The 24,380-nt window shown below is 42.0% G+C and overlaps 1 protein-coding gene across 1 annotated transcript; it reads left to right on the forward strand.

Annotated features, from left to right (window-relative positions):
- Positions 1–753: 753 nt before the first annotated feature.
- On the forward strand, positions 754–24,380 carry FAM81B (family with sequence similarity 81 member B; the record flags this gene model as incomplete). The annotated part of the gene is made up of 8 exons (XM_082336232.1): positions 754–772; positions 2,460–2,674; positions 6,332–6,450; positions 11,988–12,117; positions 15,685–15,791; positions 19,266–19,401; positions 21,664–21,859; positions 24,274–24,380. 8 exons carry the CDS (start codon positions 754–756, stop codon positions 24,378–24,380), a joined length of 1,029 nt encoding a protein of 342 aa, XP_082192358.1.

Consider the following 24,380-nt stretch of genomic DNA (forward strand, 5'->3'; position numbering starts at 1 on the left):
TGATGTGAGGTAGCCATCTCCCATGCTCCTAGGTGTTCACATTTAGAGATGCGCTCCAAGCCAGCGACAGTCTGCTCGGGGTCTGGCTGGCCAGCAGGGGCTTCCAGACCAGTGACAGGAAAAGTCTCAGAAGTCCCCTGAGTTTGGGTGCCAGCTGTGACAGGCATCCTGCAGGCTCCAGCCCTTTACGAGGGGCTGGAGACAGTAATTGTGACAGCAAAACTTCTCGTTAGCCTGATGAGTCACCTCTGGTTTCCCATTTTTGTGGTTTTTTTTTTTTTCTTGTGTTGCCTCCTCAGCTCTCTCCCCCGTGCTGATCTGGATGAAAAATGGGACCGAGTGACTGGGAGTGGGGAAAAGGAGCAGAGGAAAGAGCAGGAGAGAGGGACAGGAAAGCAACACCCATCCCTTCTGGTCACAGGAGTCACTGGACCAGCTCGGCTACCCGTGAAGGGTCTGAGGGGAATTCCCTGGGACTCCTCAGGAGGAAACTGGCTGCAAGGCAGGTGAAAAGACAGAGAGGGTAAGGGGAATAAACTTCAGAGATCATACATTTAAGTCCTTTGCAACTCCTGCTAAGGGCTCAGGCTCAAATCAAGCCATTGCTCTTGAACTGCTGTACACCAGCGGAGCCATGGTGCACGTGGCTGGCTGCATGCACAAAAAATGCAATGTGGTAAGACTTGTTTTAGACTTACCTAAGAGTGCATTGAGTTAAGGTGTCCTATTCCACATGTACTGTGGTCTACAATCATGGTCATGGACAAGTCAGGTAAGATTTTGTAACTTGTCAAGCTGCCATAACCAGACCTCAAGCCTAAGTCTTGAAACTGACTATGAAAAGTAAGCTGTACATCAGTGGACTTCACTGAACTTATATTCTCATACAACCATTTTCCTCTAAAACATTATCTTTTTATTTTTATTTTTTTTAAAAGATGGTTTGTAAGAAACAAGATGCTTTTGTAAACTGAAGGGGAAAAAACAGATTATGGACACGTTTCATTTTCCAGCAGTGACTTCTGCTGTCACAAGTAGAACAGAATCAGCTGGTCATTTTGATATTCAGAGTTTTTACCAAAAAGAGATTGAAATTAAGTGTTCAGGTCTTGTTGGTACTTCATGGCTGCCAAAGGTTATGTTTATTTTAAAACCTTAATTGCACAGACAAATGTAAAGCAGCTCCTGGTACACACAGACATCAGCCAGCTGCAGAACATCATTGCAGACCATACGGCTGTAAAATTTGTTGAAGAGTGTCCTCAGGCGCACTTCAGTCATTAAACTGTCATCTTTGCATTTTGTGTATTGATCAAGTCGAGTAGCTGAACTTTCTTCTCCTTTCTTTTTTAAAAATTATTTTTACATCAGAACTTTTATTTATAGCAGTCTAAAAGCAGAGATCAAGAGAAAATGTGGATGACTTCTTCCCCAAATGACTAACTGGTTATTTTTCTTCATCATTAAGCTACAGAGTTTAGCTAAACTGTGCGATGAAAGGGTACTTCATATAGCATTGAGAGCATTAAAAATATACCATTCAGGTTTAACTAAGACATAAAACAAACTTCATTTTCTGGATAACACGCAAGCCCAAATTTCTGCAGTAATTAAATTTCTCTCTGGCTTTTTACAAAAAAGTAAATGGTGACTCCAGTTTCCCTCAAACTCCAGATTGTGCCTGTCTAAATTGAGCTTTATTCTGTACCTGCCAGTTTCAGATCCTTGCAACATCCTTCCTCTCTTCTATATTTATACACAGTTTCACTGAGCATATTTGAGCCCCTGGCTCATTCCCCTGGGTTTCAGCAGGCGGATGGGGAGGGAGTAGCTGTAAGAAAACCATTAGGATTTCAGACTTCTTTCCAATAGGTAGGTGTAAATAATACAAAGGAAAACCAAACACAAGCATTGCTGTACTTGGCATGAGGTCTCCTTCTGGCCACTCTCAGCTAGGGCATGTTCCTGGGGATGCTCTGCATGACCATCACCACATCCACCGGGATGTCTCCAAAGGTGGTCACTGGGTGTGTTTGGTTTTGCCTTTATTTAAAATGAAATAGGAAGAGGCTAAAATTTGGATTGTAATGATGATATATTACAGAAGTACCTTGAAGCCTCTGAAAAATAAATTCAGGTCCTTAAACTGTATGGGTTTTGCCTAATAGCTGCAAAAATGCCGTTTACGTCACCAAGGCCATTAATGGGGCCAATACCAAATGTTAGCCCTGTGTTGAGAGGTTGTTATTACTAGTGGCATTGCAGGGATGCATAAGCAATGTATGGGAGCATCAAAGGCCCTGGTGCAACAGGCAATCTGGACAGCCGGGGCTGAGACTGGTCCCACTGTGGACAGGAGACTGCCGACACTCGCATCCCTTGCCTTGCTTACCATGACTGGCATGACACCAGGGTTTTTGGTGTTCACAGGACAGACCCTTCCCCTCCTCCTTGCCCAGGAGACAGGGCTCGCCTGCTGGAAGAGCGGTTATACAGCCAGGAGAGGACCACTGCTTTCCTCCTCCACCAGGCTTTCCGAATCAAAGATGACATCGTCTCTTACCTCGAGGGAAGCAAAGGTTATCAGCATGGGGCAACTGCTGCCCGGCGGCTGCTGGAAAACCACATCCAGACCATTACAAGCATCGTTAAAAAGCTCAGCCAGGACATTGAGGTAATACATGCTGAGGAGCATTTCCCTGCTTTAATGGTGCAGCTCTAGACCATGGTCCACTCATATTAGCATTATTATTGGCTTCAGCAGCAGAAAAGTACTCAACATGACCGCTATATTTTAGTTAAATTCTGATTTTTCTTGTAGAGTGGCATTTGCAGTTACTTGTGAAAGCAGAAAGGAAGGAACTAGGGAAAGTAAAGTAAAAAAAGGGAAGTAAAATTAAATTAAAATACAGATTCATGAGTTTTGGGGTTGTTTTAATTCAAAGGTTCAGGTTCTATTTGCTTTCAGTTTTGTTGGAGTGAGAGAAATTGAGTTCAATGTAAATAAGGTGTAAGCTGTGTTTTCATCTAACATATAACATCCGGACTCAAGTTTGGTTATACTGCTTAGTTTTCCTGATGCAGATGTTCTACTACTTTACATAACTTCTGCATGCAAACATAATCAAATATTGCTGAAACTTTTCATAAAGCTCACTGCAGACCAGAATGGAAGTTCAGGTTCAAGTTTTATTTAAACTGACTAATGGAAATGCATGGGATACCCTTATTCTGGCTAAAGACTTTCAATTATTTGCTGTTATTTGTCAAATTTATATGTGAAATTTAGCAACACCATTTGTCTTTCCTTTTTGGACAAAGGTATAAAATACAAAAATACCATGAAATAGACTTTTCCAGAGATTTGTTTTGTCCTTTGAACTGTTAAATGTCTTACAAATGCCACTAAATTCACAGTACATCTTGTTTTTCCTGTACTCCGAGAAATATTTGATCTTCTGTACATTTATATTAAGAAGTATGCAATCGTGGCTCCCCTGAAATTAATCTGAATTAAAACTAGGGTCTGTGTTCATTTCATACTGATTTTATTTTCAAGATTTTGATACTGTGGAGATAAGCAATGCTATAAAACCACTTATTTTAGATCATCCAATTCCTCTAGCCCTATCCAGATCAAGTATGCACAGGACTGTTTTGCTAGAAAAATGCCTAAGATGCTATCAGCATCTACATCTACTATTTTTCCTTGGTTGTAAATTACTCTTCTCTAGGGCCTAATCTCAGGTGCACATTTGCTTTGTGTATTTTGGTTGTAAGGATTTGATAAGGGTAGAGAACCGACAGCACAGAAAACAGCACAGTGAGACATGTCAGTCAAAGCCACTACAGAATTAGAAGAGGTTTGGAGAATTGCTCCTGGCACTCAGCAAATGAGTGTGATTGAGCAATGTCGATTTCTCAGGCATTTAAAAAAAAAAAAAAAAAAAAAAAAAAAAAGGATCCACCAGGAAATGTGACTCACTCTACTCCAAATCTTCCCCAGAGCAGGAAGAATATCTATCAAAAAAGCCTGCTTTGGGGAAGATGCTGGCTTGCCATTGCCACCAGGAATGAAGCTGAGCCCAAGGAAACACACCCCTCTGCCAGAGCCAGAAAAATGACCTGGCTGCCGCTGCATCAGGGACATCAAAGCAACTAGTGTGAGGTGGAAAATGACCAGACCCTTGACAAAGACGTCCTTCACAATGCCAGGGGAGGATTGCAAATTGCCAGACAAAAGCAGCAATACTAAACACCTAGGGGCAGAGGGGAGATGTGCTTGGCATCTCCTCTGATAACAACCATAAGATAACCAACTATGTCTCAGTCGAGGGGTTGCACACAGACTAAGGGGTGACCATCACTCACAAGCACGATGTGCATGTCACTCGCTCTTGCCCAGGGGTGGTGAGCTCTGGGACAGGCGTGCTGCCAGGAGCCCGGGGAATTAGCTGAAGAAGGAGAATATCAGTTTCATTTGATATACAGGAGGCTGCTGCTTTCCGTCTTAATGAACAAGCATCTCGCACTGTGTTTGCCAGCGAGGGAGCAGTGGTCCCACTCTGTGGCTCTGTCTTCACAGACTTGTGGCATCATATTCATGTTGCCAAATACACTGCCAAAAATACTCTTGAGTTGTGCAGCACATTCAACCCTTTGAGAACATTATTTTCTGACACAGAACAAACATAGGAATACCTCGTCCTAGCTCAGTATTTCAGTTATCCATACTCTGCATGCAGGGGAGCCAGGATTATTCAGAAATAACTGCATACAATATTTGAATTAAATTTTACTGCAGAGTTATTGCAGCTTTCCCAACTCACCTGTGCCCCAGTTTTGACAGACACTCTCTCCATTTGCTGGAGAAGTGGGACAGCAGTGCCACATGGGGACTCAATGCTAGTTTTTGCATGTGCCCGTGCAGCATCCCTGCTTGGCAGCCGACTGGGAAATGTTTGCCCTGACTCTGTTTGCAGGGGCATGGACACAGGGGAAGAGGGTCTGATGCTGTGTCCAGACACATGAGCTTGAGGCACTGGCACAACCCTGCTGAGCCCAGCTGGACTATCCCTCTGCCCACCCACAGCTCCAGCAGTGCGACGAGTCTCCGTGACCCGCGGGATGGGCAAACCCATCTGCAACAACTTTGCCAAACTTCAAGCATTTGCAGTTGAAATTTTCCTTGATATTTGTCCTTTCCTATTTTTTTTTTTTTTAAATTCACTGAATGGGGAACATTTCAAATAAAAAGCCAATAAAAGCCACTCTATTTTTGCACAAATAGGATATTTGCATAAAAAAGGGTAAAAGCTGTGCTTTGACCAGTTGAAGTGCTGTGTGGTGCTGAATTACACTGAAATATCAGCCCCAGGCTTATTCTTTCAACCTGAGAAGTAAAATGGGAAGATTTTAGAAATCATTCCCAGCCCCCGCTCCATATCTGTAAAAGGTCACAGTAGCTGCACAAGGGCTTCCTAAAATTAATCCTTGTGACACATTCAGATACCATCAGGATGAGCGACTTCAGAAGACCCTGCAGGGCAGTTACTCCTTCCATCTAGTTAGATGAGACTTTTAATACTGCACAATAAATCAGAAACCAGGCCACATAGTGAACAATAACAGTAAAACAAGACATCAAAGAGCTGCTTACACTGACCTGCATCCATGGTCAGGCCTGGGTGGGTGTATCTCTAATGCGTTTTAAGAGCAGGTCCATGCCTTCACTGGAGCCAAAACCTGCCCTGTGCAGGACCGCACGTGTTAAGGACATATTTTTATACATGCCACATGCAGCGCATTAGCTTGGACATAAACATTTGTGTATTTGCAGCATGGGCAGACTGGGCTCGGGGCAGAGATCATGCGCTGATCTCTGCTCTGCCTTGTCCACCCTGCAAAGCCTTGCTGCAATGCTCTCAGGCTGCTGCAAAACACTCAGTTTAGCTATTGCCTCCCTCCTAGAAACATACCGTATCCCCTGTTGAAAGGAGCTTGATTTAAAAAAAACTGTGTGTTATTTATTATGGGCTGCATTGTACTGTGGTTGTTTGAGGGGGATGATACAATTAACTTCCCAATTTTTGCATTTCCTAATTTTTGTGTGCTAGACTTTTCAACATAAAGCACATTTTTAAGAGAAAAATGGACATATTATTTATGCAGATATAGATTTTTTGAAAGAAAAATACACTGTTACTTTCTCCAAGAAAGAAAAACAAGCTTTTAGACCTGCTGCTGTAAATGGTGCTTTGAAACCTATTTTGAAATGAAAACAAAAACAAAGCAGAAAACCAGAAGTGCATTAATGGTCTTGAATTTACAGGTTTTGGAGAGGCAAATAAGAACAAGGGATGGTGCTGCAGTAGAAACTAACTTTGCTGTTCAAAGTCTAGACCATAAATACATCCAGGGTCTTGGAGACCTTCGTGGAAGAGTGGCAAGGTAAGGAATGCATAATGGCCCTCATCGTTGTCATCTCTGCTAGTCTATTTGTGCAGAGCAGATTCAGAGTGGGCATGAATGTACTTTGCACTCATTTTATGTCTCAATTTTAGTGCCAGATCTGTGCTTCACACTCTCCATGTTAGAAAAATTATCAAACCAGGGAAAAATAACTATATTTTCCTGTCTCATTCTTCACACACTTAACATTTTAGAGAATTTTTTCTTCTCCAGTCTGCCTAGACTACAGCTGAAGTGGTTATTTCCTCCTACTTAAACTCTCCTGTTGTTTCAAGAAAATCTTTACTTCCTCTCTTGGAAAGTACATCTTATTGAGCAAACTTGATTTCTTCTTTTGGTGAGATTATAAGTTTTCATTGGTACAAGTAATTGCATGTATGTAACTTAGGTGGACTTCTGTGGGGCACTTAGTAACGCAAAATATTATGATTATATTATGACATTATATTATGAAATTATATATATTATATATAAAATATATGTTTTATATAATTATAAATTATTATATATTATATTATAATATATAATATATAATAATACATATTATATATTATATAATATTATTATATAATAATATATACTTGATTATTAGATAATTGTAAAATATATATAAAATACATGGTATATTATCATATTATATTATTATATTATTATATTATAAAACAGTGTTATTGACATTTGTGGATAACACAAAAATTGGTGAAGTGAGGAGAAGGTCATAACTGAGAATAACCAGGAATATTGGCAATGTGGGCTAATTGAGAAAAAATGTGTTTTATAAACAAAACAAGAGACTGTTCTACTACTGAGTGCCCCCTGAAAAGTTTGGGGAATATGGCAGGTAAATAACTTACCATGAACTCTTGCAACGATGCAGCATCAGAAATCCCAGGAGTATGGTCTTAGACAAGAGAAGCAGAAGACCAGTAAATAGGGAGGTTTTCTTAGCTCTATGTATGGCAGAGACTGATACCAGAATACTGTACCGAGCTGAGAGTCCCCTTTCCAAAATTAAAAACTTGATATGGTGTAAAGAGGAGCCAGGAATGTGATGGTGGGATGAGGAAAATTTCTGGTTGAGAGAAATGTACATCTATGTATAGTTACAGAATAAAATAAATCCAGAGATGTCTTCATTTCCATATATAACTACTACCAGGAGAAAAAGGAAGAAAATTATAGGGTACCAAAGGACTCCAGACTACTGCAGAGAGACCCAAGAATCCAAAATGAGAAGCTGAAGCCAACACATTCAAAGTTGGCAGGAAAAAGATGTTGGTTTTTTTTAATGTTGTGGCTGATTAGCATTAAAACAAAGTTGGAGGTGATCCTGCAAGAGTGTCCTGATGTTTTCCTATTTGGGTCGGCAGACTCTCTAGACGATATGCTTTTAGCGAAGGCATAGCATTCAACGGGTGAAGTGTCTCGCTCCTCTTTTCCCAGTGTTTTCTTAGGTGTGATGCTTCCCTTCGTCAGCTGCACCAGAGCTTGCTCCCAACTCCTGTGCTGGAGCATTTGCCTGCAGCAAAGGAAAGAAAAAGCACTTGAGGAAAACAGGGTAATTGTGGGGAAAAAAATGACCAGTCCACTACTACTTGCATAAAGGAAAAAAAACAACCAGAAGAAATGAGAGGTCAAGCACTCATGGAGGTCCACAACACTTTTTATGAGGTCTCTCTTCCTTCCTTGCCCATTTTTTGGGTGTGCTGGTTGGCCCTTCCCATGGGTAGAAGGGAGGATCCCAAAACACACATACACAATTGCACATAAGAACCTATTATGAGGGCACCAAAGTCAGCATCTTATGATGCTGGAAACTAAGTCCTTAGACCCCATTTATTTTTAAGATGAGAAAAGAAAACAACAGGTTGTCTAGCTTCATCCAAACATACTGGTATTGCACAGCCAGAGCTGGCATTTTAGTGGCAGTTCAACACCAATATTATAATGCTGTTTTATACGAATGATTGCTGTTAAGCTAAAGCATAGTATAGTTTTATGTGATCCATGAATCATCAGCACTTTCTTGTTTTTCTTGCTGCTGAAGTTCCCCTCTGGAAATGCCAAGCCTTAACTGCGTACCTGCCCCACTGTCATGGTTGAGGAGTGAGCTAGAGCTGACAGACAGAGGACTGCCATTATAGTGATGATTAATATTTTGATTTTTTTCACGTTTCTTCGACCTTGAGTTTCAGGATTTAAAATTTCTATGTGTATTGAAGAGACCCCAGAGTGACTGGAGACAAATGCTTGTGTTCATATAATTTACATTTATTGAATTAATAGAAATCTTCCAAATGCAAACTTACAATGACAGTTTTCCTCTTCATTTGTAGCCCAACCTTAATCCAAGACTATCTGGGATGAAATGAACCTTAAATGGAGCCACTGCTCTTTCTCATAGCAGATGATTCATCCTCCTGTATTCTGCCATGTGTAAAGGATTAATGTGGATTAGCTCTTGTAATTCAAATTGTGTCTATTCTTTTATCTTTCCCTGAAAAATAGATAGAGACCTCTTGCCAACTACTGAGGTGGCTGTCCATTAATTCTTGGCCCTTCTGACTACACTTCTACACTGTGTAAACATGTATGTGACAAATAGCAGGGATCTTCTTTAAAAAAAAAAACAGCCTTCAGTATCTCAGCTATAGTGGCATTCCAATTGAATGAACTATATATTTTATTTGTATTCTAACTCTTAATAAGAATTCCTTTGGGAATGTGAATATGTATTACAGCAATAAAAATTAAGTAATCCACTGTAAAAAAAGCCACACTTCTGATAAATATTAATTCATTCTCTTCAGCCTCACCAACAAAAAGAATAACTGAATGCACAAATGAGTAAACAATACACTTTACACAGTTGGTTACATTTTACTTATTTTTCTTGTGAACTTTTTTGTTGCTCAGAGAAGTCCAGTGTAGCACTAGACAATCAAAATCCCTGGTGTGTATCTGTCAAGTTACTCAACCCTTCAGAAAATGCAATACTTCACCAAGTACAACAGTCCAATATATACTGTTCCTTCCCTGACTTTGAAGGATAAATCTCCTTGAATATAGAGCAGGTAGCTATATTCCTGTCTTTAATTAAATGCTTTGATATAACCATCAGAGGCTTTTATTTCTTTGTATTTTTTACTTTATATATGCAAATCTTATAAGAGTACGCTTTCTGTACCATTCCCAGTCAGCCTGCCTTGCTGCTTGCATGCTCTCCAGCCTGTGTTTTGCATGACTGGAAAACTATGATCTCACCGTAAGCTGCTGAATGTCTTCTACATGAAATATCAAATTAGAGCAAGATTTAAGCAAGTCCCAAGTATCCTCATTCTCTTCAGGACTCAATCTGTGAAACAGAAATAATGCATTTAACTACTTTGCACATAATAATGATATTATGTGTGGGGAAAGTGAGATCTGAGCAGGCCCAGAGATTTAAGGCAAATCAGCAGTGCTGAGGGTCCTTGCAAAGCTTGCCATGTCTGCAGGTCCCCAGGCACAGCTCTGACCTGTCAGGCTACACAGTAATACAGATGCAGTTGCATTAATCCCACACTGCAAGGCTAGTTCTTGGGCTTTTTGGATCCTATTGACAAATCCTCTATTTTTAGTATTCTCTGTATAGAATATTCAGGTTTCTTTCTTTTGTAACTGAAGTTATGTCTTCTTACTGCTGCAGATACATTAATCCTCTTTTTTCTCACACTGTGCACTTCTTGCAAAGCTTTGTAATTGTTGCCTTGGGGTGGGATTTTCCTAAGGGAGTGGTGAACCCCGTCTTCTGATCTCTGTTGAAAGGCTGGCTTACGTGTGGGTCCAGTCAGTCATCAACCTTGCATCTCAGTTGCAGCCTCATTTTGTTTGCTCACGCGTACCTCAACATTGCCATCCAGCCCTGCAGGTGCGAGGAGCCCCAGCCCGTCGTGGTGCCAGCTGTCCCCTGGGACCTTCTGCCCCCCGGGACTGTGGTCCCCCCACACTCTCCCATCGCCAGCTCCCAGCTTCTTTTCTAGGTTTGCAGCAGGAGGAGCTGTGACGGCAGCCAGCTCTGGAACAGCCCCCTCCCTCTCCAGATCCGTGTTCGCCTTCTCAGCTATTTTGTAGTTGTTTTCCAAATCAATGGTTTCTTTTGATCAAAGTTCTGGCCTTTGTACAAAGTCTCTATTATCTGCAGTAACTTTTTTTTTTATTTCCTTGTTCTACGTGCTCTGTAGGTGTATCACAATATCTAAGCATTATCAGGAGATGACAAAAAGCTGGTCTATTTAAACTGTCAAAAATTCTCTTTAGATCCTTTATCTGTCAACAGCACCAGCTTTATTTGGTGGTGGTGCTTTGGAGGATAATTTCTCTGGCATTTTAAAACTTAGCTGTTTTCCTCTCTCAACTTCTATTCCATTATTTATATGAAAAAGTGTGCTATTTTATGGCCTTAAAGTATTTTTTTCCACACTTTTGTTTTAAGTACTACCTGCACTGGGGCAGGCGGTTACTCCTGGGGAGCCAATGTGCAGGAGGGCTGCAGAAGGAGAAATCTGTGTCTCCTCGCTCATGTTAAGTATATGTATAATGTTATACGTATAAAGTTATATGTATAATGTTATATGTATAATTTCATATACACTAAAGAAAGTCCTCTTGGTTATGTTAAAAAAATATATTCTTTATATATATATATATGTACATATATACTACACATACACAATGTATGTGTATATATATATACACACACATGTTAAAGACAGGGTCTGAAACAGTCATTCATTCTACCTGGAATAGTACCCTGGAAAGGGTAGCCAGTTGAATGCTCTTCAGTCCCTGGGCTACTCAATTAATGCTGCCACTTTCACATCATTCATTTGTCCATTTAAAGTGTGACAAGATATTTTGGTGAATGCAACTGACAGAGTTTAAAGAGCAAACGACAAATGCTCCTTACAAAACACCAAGATTTTTTGCTCTAAAAGTGGTCTTCCCCAACATCTGCATCCAGCCAGTGGAGGCTGTGGGCTGGGGTGGTTGTGGCAGCAGTGTGCTGTCTCTCCTGGTAGGCATCCAAAAGCTGGGGGTGCTTGGAGTGCAGATTAGCCTCTCGATTTATACTTCAGATTTAATTTAATTTATGGAGATTGGATAGCGGGAAATCAGGGGGAACTCAATCCGGCTGGGTGAGCTCCTGCAGCTCCCCTGGAGCCTGTGGGCACCAGGAGGAGGTTTGTGGTACAAGGAGCCCATGGGCATCACTGCTGCAGCCAAGGGCATTGCCTCTGGCTGCCTCCCTCTTCCTCGCCGCCACCTCCAGCAGCTCTTTTAACGGGTAGTAATTCTGAAAGCAGAATGGGGATCAGGGTTTCTGCAACGGAATGTCTCTGCCTATTAGCTACTTGCCGGGGTGGTCCTGGCGGGCTGGATTTGATCTGGCGGCAGCTCACGGAGACCAGCATCTGCCTTCAGCCACCCTCCAGCATCCCCCTGCAGAGGCTCTCTTGTCTCTGGTTTGACTGCAGATGCGAGGCAAGCATTGCAAAGCTGTCGGGAGACATCAGTATTATCAGGCATGAGGCCCAGAAGACTGATAAAGAGATTTATGGCCTTCACTCTGCCCTCAAAAATTGTGTTGGTGATTTTGAGAAGAAGGTGAGTAGAGAAGCCTACAGTGAAATAGCTGGTGAGTGGTACTATGCATAGCATATGCATAGATATAGCTTCTTTTCCTAATTGCTGACTAATATTAAAGACTGATATGGTATTTATACAATATGTCAGGATTTTTAATAAAAAAATAAGTTTTTCATCATACTGTGGAATCATAGAATAATTGAATCATAGAATAGTTTAGGTTGGAAGGGACCTTTAAAGGTTGACATCTTCAACTAGACCAGGTTGCTCAGAGCCTCATCCAGCCTGACCTTGAATGTGTCCAGGGATGGGGCATCTCCCACCTCTCTGGGCAACCTGTGTTAGTGTCTCACCACCCTCATTGTAAAACATTTCTTCCTTATATCTAGTCTAAATCTACCCTCTTTTAGTTTAAAACCATTACCCCTTGTCTTATCACAGCAGGCCATCCTAAAAAGTCTGTCCCCATCTTTCTTATAAGCCCCTTTTAAGTACTGAAAGGCCGCCGTAAGGTCTCCCCACAGCCTTCTCTCCTCCAGGCTGAGAAGCTCTCTCAGCCTTTCCTCACAGCAGAGGTGTTTCATCCCTCTGATCATTTTTGCAGCCTCCTCTGGCCCCGCTCCAACAGGTCCATGTCCTTCCTGTGCTGAGGACCCCAGAGCTGGACGCAGGGCTCCAGGTGGGGTCTCACCAGAGCAGAGTAGAGGGGCAGAATCCCCTCCCTCGCCCTGCTGGCCACGCTGCTTTGGATGCAGCCCAGGATACAGTTGGCTTTCTGGGCTGTGAGCGCACATTGCCGGCTCATGTCCAGCTTTTCATCTATCAGTACCCCCAATTCCTTCTTGGCAGGGCTGCTCTCAATGCCTTCATCCCCCAGCCTGTACTGATACCAGGGGTTGCCCTGACCCAGGTGCAGGACCTTGCACTTGGCCTTGCTGAATCTCATGAGGTTCACACAGGCCCATTTCTCCAGCTTGTGCAGGTCCCTCTGGATGGCATCCTGTCCCTCAGGTGTGTGAGCCACACCACTCAGTTTGGTGTCATCTGCAAACTTGCTGAGGGTGCACTCCATCCAGCTGTCTGTCACTGATGAAGATTTTAAACAGTACTGGTTCCAATATGGACCCCTGAGGGGCACCACTCATCACTGATCACCATCTGGTAGTGCCATTTATGATAGATAGTAACAGATACTAAAAATATTCTAGGATCCTCAGATCATAAATGACCCATTACTGTTTCTCGGTAAGATTTATATTCAAATGCATCTGGAAATTTCAGTTGCAGGCATTTTGGAGCTGAAAAAGGCCATCTAAATCTGCTGGTTTTTCTTTAGTTTTTAAGGTGGTGGCAGGGAGGTATCTAATAGCATATATCTAATTCCATATTAATTCTGGCAGTATTTCAAAGGCTTTTGAAACTGTAACACTGAAAGTGTTTTGGAAAATGGTGTTTTGTGTGAGACTGTTTCTTTTCTCCATGGAGTGGGTAAGCCAACAGCAGATAACAACTGTTACTGCCTATCATTCCTGATGATAGCTGGTCTTTGCTTGCTAGAAGCTCACTATTCTCAGTAGCAGTTTTGGAGCCTCTAGCAGGATCAGGAGCATTAGCAGTAGTATTTTACAGGAGTACAGCTATACTGGAAAATTCAGCTTTTAAACCTGCAGCATGATGGCTCTCTACTCCTGCTCCAAACTAGACGTCGCCCATGCCCGCCAGGATTGAGCAGATGTGGGACATTCAATTCCTCATGCACTCTAGTATTGAATATAATCTCATTACTGTATTTTGACTGCATCGTCTGCTGCACAAGGCGCAGTGCCAGTCATCATGTACCTTGCCTACCCAAGGTCCTTGTCTCCAAGGAAAAATTACTCATGACAGAACTTAAGCAAATATATCTTACCTGGAATTCTGTTAAAAGACAGTGTTTGGACATCTGTCTCCTTGAATACCTATGAAAAATGTTCTTCTTTACCTGGAAATGGGGAAGGGAGCAGGTGTGCATGCCAGAGTCACAAGAAACAGTACACAAAATCATGTAAAAATAAGTCGGGGTAGACATCGAGCAGGATGCAGAAGAAACTTCCTCAGATGAAAAGGGAAAAAATTATTCTCACATGACTGTAGGAAAGAAGAGAGGAAAGGATTTCTGAAAAGGAGTCATCTGTTGCTGTAAAGGTAGAAAGTACAAAGTCAACGTAATAAGTCTTCAGTGGTACCTTTTTGACATTGACGTGCCACGGCTACAAAACAGGGAGTGGCATCTCGCCAGGGGTTTTTTGTGCTCATTTGGTGTAAAATCTCTGAAGAAAACTGCTGGGATTTCACATCCGCTTTAATTTATTAACCAGGGTAGGCAGGCTGAATCTCTCATCCCTTGCATCAGAACTGTCCTTCAAGATCAAGTGTCTACTTGCAGCAGCAGGTAATGTAAGCCAGGTCGCACAGGGAAAACTCCTGGAATGAGGAATGTGTTTCAGGTGGCTTCCAGTCTCCTGAGTCACTCGCACTCCGTCTTCCACAGGCACATGGAAATCCAACTTCTCTTGAAATAGCGGATGCAGTTGTTGGAGCATCCACAGTGTTTCCAAGCCACTCCACTGTGCTGCATCTCTGATGCATCGTGAGCCCTTAATGTTGCACTTTCACACTAATTGTGACATGCAAAGACAGACATTTGTAGATGATAGACCAGTAGCTCAGCCTCAGACTCTGCGAGGACTGAAATAACAACTCTCAGACGAGATGTATCCAGCTTTTCCTGTCCATAGTGCCCGGCACGGTCAGGCCACAGCTGCCAAGGGGGAATGCACGCGTGTCCGTCCCCACAGGACATGGGGTACTTGGCTTCACTTTGTGAGTCCATCCTGTTGTCTGCATCCCAGCTGAGGGCCCTCAGCCCGCAGGTCAGGTTGCTGAAGCAGTCTTTCTTCCCCTCGCACCAACAAGGAATGATCCTGTGAAAGGGGACATCTCCAACCAAAGAAGTGTGGGAGAGCATCAGGTACCTGGGAAATCCCGCAGCCTAGAGAGCACGGGGCTGCCGCAGGGCCGGGTTTGCACACCCCAGCCCGGATGCAGCAGCAGGGGCAGATGCTTTGAACAGACTCCCCCAGGCACCATCTTAGTGCTGCAGCCACTGAAGCGTCTATTATTGCAGGTGAGCCACTCCTCTGTTGGCTCTTTTTGGGATCCCATTAGGTGTTGGACAGAAAACGCTTTGCAACTCACACACACACTTTCAAGGATTTATCTCTCGGTTCCTGCCACTGTTGGGGTGATCTGAGCAGTGCCCGGTGCCTTGTTCAAATAAAATAAAATGTTGCTTACCCATGCATGTAATAGCAAAGGCTGTATCCATAAAGACTTTGACTTAAGCAGGTCTTACAGCCTTGGAGACTCTGAGCTCAAGACTTCAGCCTTTACTGAATGAAATTATTTGTGAGAAAAGTTTGGTTTTGTGTAGCTGTACATAGATGTCAGCTGTTTTTTCCATACTTGCAATCATAATGCATATTTAAATGTAGGTGCTCATAATCTGGCTCATCATAAAGGCATTCTCTGTTGAATTCTCATTAGGTGATGCATCTATTAGGCAAGATAGAGACTTCCAACTCTGATCAAAGCTCGAATTTAAAGACAGTCCAGGGATATCAACAACACGAATTGCAACTTCTGGATTTCAAGTAGGTGATGGAGGGTTTTTCATTATCATAATTCACCCTGAATGCTTTAGTGTGATGAACAGGTTGCCATGAAACAGCAAAACAAACCTGTTAATTAACATCCATTCAAAACACTAAGAGAAGGTTAATGAAGATCTATGCCACAAAATAATGAAAAGACATAATAAAAGTATATTGTCTTGCAAGCTAATTGTTAAAACGAGGCGCTAAATGCCACCTTGTAAGAAGAAAGGTGTGAAACCAATTAACTTCCCATACTTAAAAGAAAAGCACCAAATTCAAAGACGCTATTTACCATCATAATTGGGGCTAATTTGTGACTTGCCTAATGTGCAGAACGAGGCATTTTCTTTATGCACTTGCACGTCTGCCGCCCGCCTGGGACAGGGCTGCTACTGATGAAGAAAGCTGGGCACAAGGCTAAGGTAGCTGCACAGCCTCATGGGCCCACAGATTTGCGATGTATTTGTTTATTACTTATGCAGTGTATTTTTCCTATTCTAGCTGCAGAGGTACTTTTAGGGTTCCATTTTAATCTTGATGAGTTTTAGGAAGGAGGGAGCTCCAGGGAAGGATGCAATGAACAAAAGTATCTGGCATCCATATTCAGAACAATGCAAAACAGCCCAGTATTGAATAGCAGAGCCAGCACAAATAATTTAAAATCTAATTATAATAATCCTGCAATCATGATATTTCAAAGGCAATAGTTCCCCTCCTTAAAATGGTGAAGTATTTGAATAAAGATTTATTTTAATTAAGATTTTATCTGAATTGCATTCAGAGGTAAAAATAGGCTAGAACTTTAAAGAGAAGAAAGTTCTCACCAAGAGAACAGGAAAAGGAATAGGGGTGAATGGGGAAATAACAGCTAAAGCGGGCAATGAATTAAAATTGATAAAAGGGAAGGAGGAACAGGGAGACAAGAGAGCAGTGAATGATGGAGATCAAGACCATGTGAAAGGGACAAGAAATGAAACCAAGATAAGAGGGAAGGAAAAATGGAACAACGCCAAAAAAGAAAGTAATTGGAAAACTGAATTGAAGTAAATGCTGAGTTTCTCAAAAGTTAATGAGACCTTACTGAAATTATCATCAGAAATATGAAGCTCAATAAGAGGTGGCTTTCAAGACACTGAGATGTGCTGGCAATGTGTATTTAACATAAAATCCAAAATACTTATTTACTAAACATTGCAATTTTATTCCAGTTAATATAAAATTTAATTAAAATAGTGTGCCCTTTGGGGAATGTCTGTCTCCTTTTATATTGCTCCTTTAAAAGCCTACCAGATTTATGTATTCTTTTTATAGAGCTGAAATAAAATTTAACTTCTGGAACAGACTGGAGCTTCCCCATAAAGCTTGGAATGTTTAAATCAGCTTTAAAGCCCAGAGTTACCTCTTCAGTTGACATGCAGCTGTCTGGGACCCAGTTGTCTTTGATTGCGGTCTGGCAGTTGTATTGTAAAAGTACAAACTGATATTGTTACCGAAAACTTGATTCATTTTTAGGTTTAATTTCCTTCTTCCTCGTTTTCCAACTTCAGAGAAATCAGAGCAAAGTCAAATGCCAGCTGCCAAATACACAAAGTTTGGTTTTGAACCTTTGAACAAAGCTGACCATCAGTTCTGTCATTCATGGTTAATTCATCTTCACCCATTAAAATTATATTCCCCAAATTTGTTCAGTAATCTTAACACAAACAGTGGCATCATACCTTTGTTTATGCCTCATGGATGAAAAACTGATTATATTGTAGATGTCCCTGCCCATTGCAGGGGGGATGGACTAGATGAACTTTAAAGGTCCCTTCCATCCCAAAGCATTCTATGATTCTGTGTATATATATATACATTTATATATATATATATATGAAAATAACCACATTAAAGTTCTGTCTGAATAGGTACCAGTTCTGTAATTGCCTGCTGTGGCAGTCGAACAGAGCTATAACTCTTGTAATGACCAGCCCGTTCACTGATCCTCAGGTATGAAGATCCTGCACAATGACCAATGACCTTAGGGCTGGCAGCGGTGGCTTCGACAGAGTGCTGTCTCTCTCCCTACCTGACCTTTCCAGAACAGGGCTTGGATGGCAATCCCTGTTATTCCAGTCAGATGGCTCACTGCTAGGTCTGAGAAAAGCTAGTTATACCTCCCCTTCCTGTGCTCAGGTTGGATACTGGTCTATATCATCAGTATAATATCACAATATCATTTTATTTTCTCATGAACAAAGATTAGTGCTCCAAGAAGCAAACTCTGTGTGCCTGTTCACATGTGCATGGTAGGACTAAAACCGACAAACGTGATACTGCAAGTTTTTATTCCTGAAAGATCAAATCTTGGAACTACTAAAATGAGTAATACTGATAAACTGACCTAACAGGATGTTTATGTAGAAGATTTTGAAAAGCCATTGTCTATAGCAAACTGCAATAACAGATCACTGAGAGAGATTTTGCTATCAATAATTTTTTTTTACCACATTTACAGTGACTGGTGATGGTAATTATCACTTCATTAGGCTGATACAGAGCTGTTATCAATCACTTGGTATAAAAACCACTTCAACTCAAATACCCTTTTGAAAAGTGATATTAAATATTAGAAGTGCTATAAGCGTTGTCTAGTTTCAAAATCCTGCTCCTTACCTGTTGGTTTGTATCCTAACCAAGGCCCAAAGAAATTGCAAGTGATCATTGTTTGCATGCAAGCATGCGTTAGAAATTAATACAATTACATTAACATTTTTCATGACACTCCTACAGTCAGGTCAGATGCATAAGCATGAAAATTTATATATATTACTACAACTTGGACTTAAGTTCACATCTGGTCATGGTTCATGTTGCAGATTACATGTTGCAGCATAAGAAAAGCAAACTCCAAACCACACAGTTCCCTTTAACTTGGCATTTCGCAGATTTGATCCGAGCAGCGTTGGTTTGCTACTCTTGCCTGCAGTTCCCTGTGTCCTCCGGGTGCTGCCTGCTCTGTTCCCTTTCGGTGGGATTTCACATTCCTAACCAACTGCTGCCTCAAAGGCAACTCTGCATTCTCTTTTTGTTTGTAATCTTTTAGTTATAAACTTTTTTTATCCTTATGAACTTCATTTTCAGACCACAAGTGATTTTGCTGCTCTCCCCGATGCCTAGCAATGCAGTTGATATTCAATGGGATAGTGTAGTTTCTTCATCCACTTCGAATAGAGTTAATTCAAATGGGAAATTAAATTTTTTCAGCCCTCAGATATTTTCCTAAAGTAGACCATACTACAGAAATCACATTTTAGCATGTAGGTACAATCTTTAAGGTAAGGATTAATAAAATAATTGAGCTTAGGGCTTCTTAGGAAGCTATTGAAGAGATTTAGAGTAATTTAAACAATTTAGTTGAGTGACTCAAGACTCCCCCATAACACTGACTAAACCTTAGTCTTGTTACCAAAAAAATAATCATAATTTTAGGTTGACAGGTATTCTGAGTGACTTCAGGGATCAGATACAGACTCATCGGAAGTGGACAGAAGTGCAGTTGACACGGTCTGAAGAAGATCAAGCCCAGCACAGGCATCAGCTGCTTAACTTGGTGAAGGAGAGACTGGTAAGACTTTCCAGGACGGCAGCCCAGGGCACTGGGGTGGCCTCCAGCCCTCCCAGGACTGGGAGCAAGAAGCACCGCTCCCGTCACCTTGATCCCAGCAGGTACCAAACCACTCACACAAAAAACGAGGTCTAACACAAACCCAGGTGCCTCATGACACAGCCAGAAAAATGGTAAGTTATGGATATCATGTAATCATAGATTAATTTATTTTGGAAGGGTTACCTGGAAGCCATAAGGTTCAACTCCTCCCTCAAACAGGGCCAATAGCAAATTCAGGGCTTGAGCCTCATCCAAGTGATTTTTGTTTCCGAGGATGGAGATCCCACAGTGCTCTGGGCATCCTGGGAAGTAAAGTCTTCCCTGGTTATAGCACCACTTCACATCCGTGTAACCCTGATGTACCCGACAACGATGTTTTCCTGTCCCAAGACAGGCATCGGTGCCACCACTGAATACCACCCATTTTCTACAATTGACAAGCTCAGAAAAGGGATTGTCTGTACAAATTCTGCCTGGTTTTAAATATAGACAAACCCTCACCATCCTGCGGTGGGTACACTAAAACGCAGCGCGTTTCGGTTCCACAGCAGCAGTTAGCACTTGGCACAGGACCAATGCCTTTTAATTAATTCCTTCACAGCTTTTAAAGCTTTTCCTCCTTTGCTGTGTGCAGTTCATTCCGCTTCAGAGTTCAAAAGCGATCGACACAGGATCACCATGTCTTATCTCCGGGATGAAGGCTGCAGATCAAAGACCGGATTCAGAAGTTGCTTGGAACTAAAACACTCTTGAGCTTCAATCTGCATTTATCCTGCCTGATGATGATCTCTTTTACTCAATCAACCAACACTCAGCACAGCTAGGAAGATAGTAAAAACATTTCTGATGCATCAGCCGCTATCTCAAAGCTACTGCTTCAATTCCCTTCCTATGCTAATAGTTATTGTGGTTATTCTGCAGAAAACACAGCAATATATGTGGCTACTCTCCCCTAAGGGAGACTGCTGTGCCAAAAAATACATCATTAACAGGAGTTAAAGCTTTCAAAGCCACTCTTAAGTAGGTTGAATAAGGAGCACATCTGGTTTTTTTACATATGCGTGCATGTACAGACAGGCAGGCACAGTGGCTGGAGCAGCTGGTGGTGCTCTAGATGTCACCTCAGTGGAAGCACAGCTCAGTCCCTGGGAGCTGAAGGAAACCTCAGCATGAACACTGGAGACAAAGCAGTTGGAGATGAGCTTCAGCCTGTGCCAGGAGGGCTCTTGCTCCTGCTCAGCGGTGGGCCCTGGCAGCACAGGCAGCTGCCTTCAGCAGCAGTCCCGTTTATGCCCTTTTGTCAGGTTGAGAGGACACGCGATCCTGCGTGTGGCTGGGGCTGCACGGACCGGAGGGCTGATGGATCTGGCAGGCTGCGTGCTGGTGATGGAGCCAGTTTGGGAGCGCAGAGCAGCAGCTTGGTTATGCGCAGAGCTTACTCACTCTGCCAGCCACCTGCACTGCACAGCAATGTTTGTAAATTCAGAGTGTGTTTCCACCACCGCACTGAATGCTGTTTAGTTTCAGACGGCTCTGCCACGTTTGCAAACATCTTCCTTGGGAGGCAGAGCAGGACTCCCTTGGGCTGCAAGGGCTAAAGAAGGTCGGAGGATTTTGATCACATTGACCAGATTTGGAGTTGACCAGAGGACTTGGTGCAACTTGAAGACCAAGGAAGGGGCAGGCAGCTCACAGCTCAGGACTGAGCACCCCTCTGAGGAGAGGGAATTGCCTCCAAGAGCTGTGCTGAGCCCAAAAGAGGGAGAGGACTGCTTGCCATCCCTCAGTTAGGCAGCTCTTATGAGGCTCAGCCTCCTTATTCACGCCAGCAGCTGAGCTGGGTTTACACCACAGCATTGCACCCTTTAGGTCAGGAAGCTTGGGCTTGAGAAGGCCAAAAGCAACCTGAAACAGGTTGTTTGAGCTCCCAGTCTGTTGTTGCAAAGTGTGACAGCAAATCACTGGATTTAAAATGAATAAATAAATAAAATAAGAGTTTAAAAAGTTCCTTTGTCCTGGCCCAGCCCCTCTTTCCCAGTTTATTTGGTTGGTTGGGGAAGAGAGGATTGACACATCCTCCGGGGTAGTAGACCTCACCTGCATTTATTCATTGCTGTCACGCATGGGATTAGGAAGCAAGACTGATCGAATGCGTGGTTGGCAGGAGGCAGGTTAATGTGGGCATATTTAAAATGTCTTACCTGTGTTATGTATTTAAAGGAAAGAGCAGAAAAAAGCGTAGAAGAAAAGCTCCTACTTCTGTCACTAAAGCTAGAACAAATGGATAAACCACAGAAATATGAAAAGCAGTTGAGCCAGATGAAAAGAGATGAAAAAAACCTGCATGCAAGAATCACCAGATTTGAAAGACAGATCTGGAAGGAGCTTGAGGAAATCCGAAATGAATACAGATCAGGTGAGGATGGGCTATCATGCAATTTATTTTTAAAACAAATTTCCACAGTAACTTGCTGCTCCAGAAAATATTTTCCAGTAAAGACAGAAAGACATTAAAATGACTGTTTGTCTCTCCCAAACCCCATATACAGAGGTGTATGGGTTAGCCCACTTGTCTGCAAACAGCCAGCATGACATTTGCACACAGGTTGCATTCTTCCCTAAGAGTCTCAAGGTAAGATCATTTAAAAGACAATTTCACAACCTGTTTTCCAGATTTTTTAGAGTACCTATTGCTTCTGTTAGCAAGGTCACTAACCTTCATTGGGAGGTACAAGTTATTCCCTTTTGCACACATCCTGCTTCTGAGATTGTGTTTGATGGTTTTACATAATTTTCATCCTTTATTTCTCATTCTCAACCAACAGTAGCTGGAGAAAGAGGCATCTGGATGAGTAACAGCTACCAGAAACAGACCATACATTATGCAAGTGAACAGGGAAGCAGTTAGTTAGATAACATTGCTGAATACATGGCAGCTGCTTCTTATGGGGACAGTCACATTAATGTAGCGGATTGATAGAGCATGAACTACTTTACCAGTCTGAGATGATTCTAGCTGTTCAACTTTCAGCAGCAATTAGAAAGGCTTTCACCTGGCGCTAGGCACATGGCCTTCACAATGAAGATTTTGCCCACTGTAATCTGTCCTGTGTCGCTCAAACCTAACCTATTGTAATATCCTCCACTTGCAGCTGATAATGGTAATAGAGTGGACACATTAGGTTATCCAAAAAAATCACACAGCCCTCTCTCCAAGGGAACAGATGGCTGAAAATCATTACACAAGGGCTTCACATCTTACATGTTCTCACTCAAAACTCAAGCATCTGGTTCTCATCTTCAAAGCTCCTGTGATTGAGGACCCCAGCTCTTTACTTCAGCTCCAATTCCTTCATTGTCTGCAACCCACCTACAAGCCCTGCTCCAAGGCTGTAGCAAACCAAGCTCTAAATTAGCTAAAGTCTTTGTGCAGCTTGACATGGGAAGGCTTGGCTGTCTCCAAGATCATCTGAGTAAGCACAAGACAGCATCTCAAAGAAAGCTGTGGCTAAGACATTTCAGAATAAAAGATTCTGGTGCCAAAAAGGAGAGAGTTCTTAACTTCAAGTTCCTGCCTGTTTATACCAAACTTTGGCCATCCTTGTGTTCAAACTCGAGTCCAAGGATTGCTCTTTCCCATGGCAGTCCTCTGGTAGGGGCTGACCCCCCAAAAGGGGGAAAAGAGGCCAGCGAAGAGGTGCAGAGCAGCATGAAGGGCTCAGAGGCAGCCTATAGACTGTCTCAGCAGTCATTTGTGCTTCAGCACAGACTGGCATCTTGGAAATCAGAGACATGTCTGGAATTTATAAAAAGCTAAGCACTATGCAGTGATTTGGTTGAACACTAGACTGTAGCAGTGACAAAATTAATCCATATTAAAGAACCCTTCCAAAAAGAAAAACATGTCATCAGCTGCCACATTACAATAAGCACTTAAGGAAAAGAAAAGAAGAGGAAGATAATTAATTTTAATCCACTGTTAGGCTGTTTGCTTGCTAATAAGTTAAGGCCTATGTGACACACTGGACAAATGTGAAGAACTATTATGTTGTAATTTGAAAGTTCCTGCAATCTGGAAAGTGCTAGGTAACAGCAGCTCACAATCCTGCTTTCCCAGTCTTTATTGACAATATTGACTGTACAGTGGTTCAAAAAAGATGCATCAGGTGCTTTCTAGCTCTGTTTTTGGAAAAAAGTGTGCCTGCATACTCCCATCTCTTTTTATATACCTATATACGCATGCACAAACACTTAGCCAGTGAAGCTGAGCTCCCATTCTCCCAGAAGCACACAACTAAACAGTGTCCATCTCAGATGAAGCATAACTCTCATTTACAGTTGCTACAACTCTGGCAGATCTGTGGCACCAACCTTGCTATCTGGTAGGCAGACTGCAGAGCAACAGTGTCAGTACCCCATGGGAACGTAGAGTCTTCGATTCAAAATGAGGATTGTGGACTTCAAACAAAAAATCTCAATGCTCAGTGAAAGAACAATATGCTTTAAGGCTAACAATAGCCTTGGTTTTAAAGACACATATAGTATTTTCTTCACTGCACGCCACAAATCTGACGTTAATTGTAGTTTATGGCTATGTGTAATCATGCTTGGTATTGTCCACTATATTGGAAGATACGATTCCTATAGCAAGGAGCTTGCAACACAAGCTGCTAATGCATGTCCATGGTATTCAATAAAATGATGAAATAGATCAGATTTAATGTGCTCTGTATTAAATGTGGGTCAGAAACCTTTGAAAAGAAAAAAAAGAATCTTTTAATTTATTGAAAGCAACCACTATTTAATTAATTGTTCCTATTCTTCTACCAGGATTTCAATCCATTCACGAGTCTCTGGAGCTGCTCAAACAAATACAGAACACAAAGCTGAAACTTGAAAAAAAGAAAATTCGGAAAGACATGAAAAAGATACAATGA

Source organism: Platalea leucorodia (assembly GCF_965183815.1).
Source record: "Platalea leucorodia genome assembly, chromosome: Z".
In the NCBI taxonomy this organism is placed as follows: Eukaryota; Metazoa; Chordata; class Aves; order Pelecaniformes; family Threskiornithidae; genus Platalea; species Platalea leucorodia.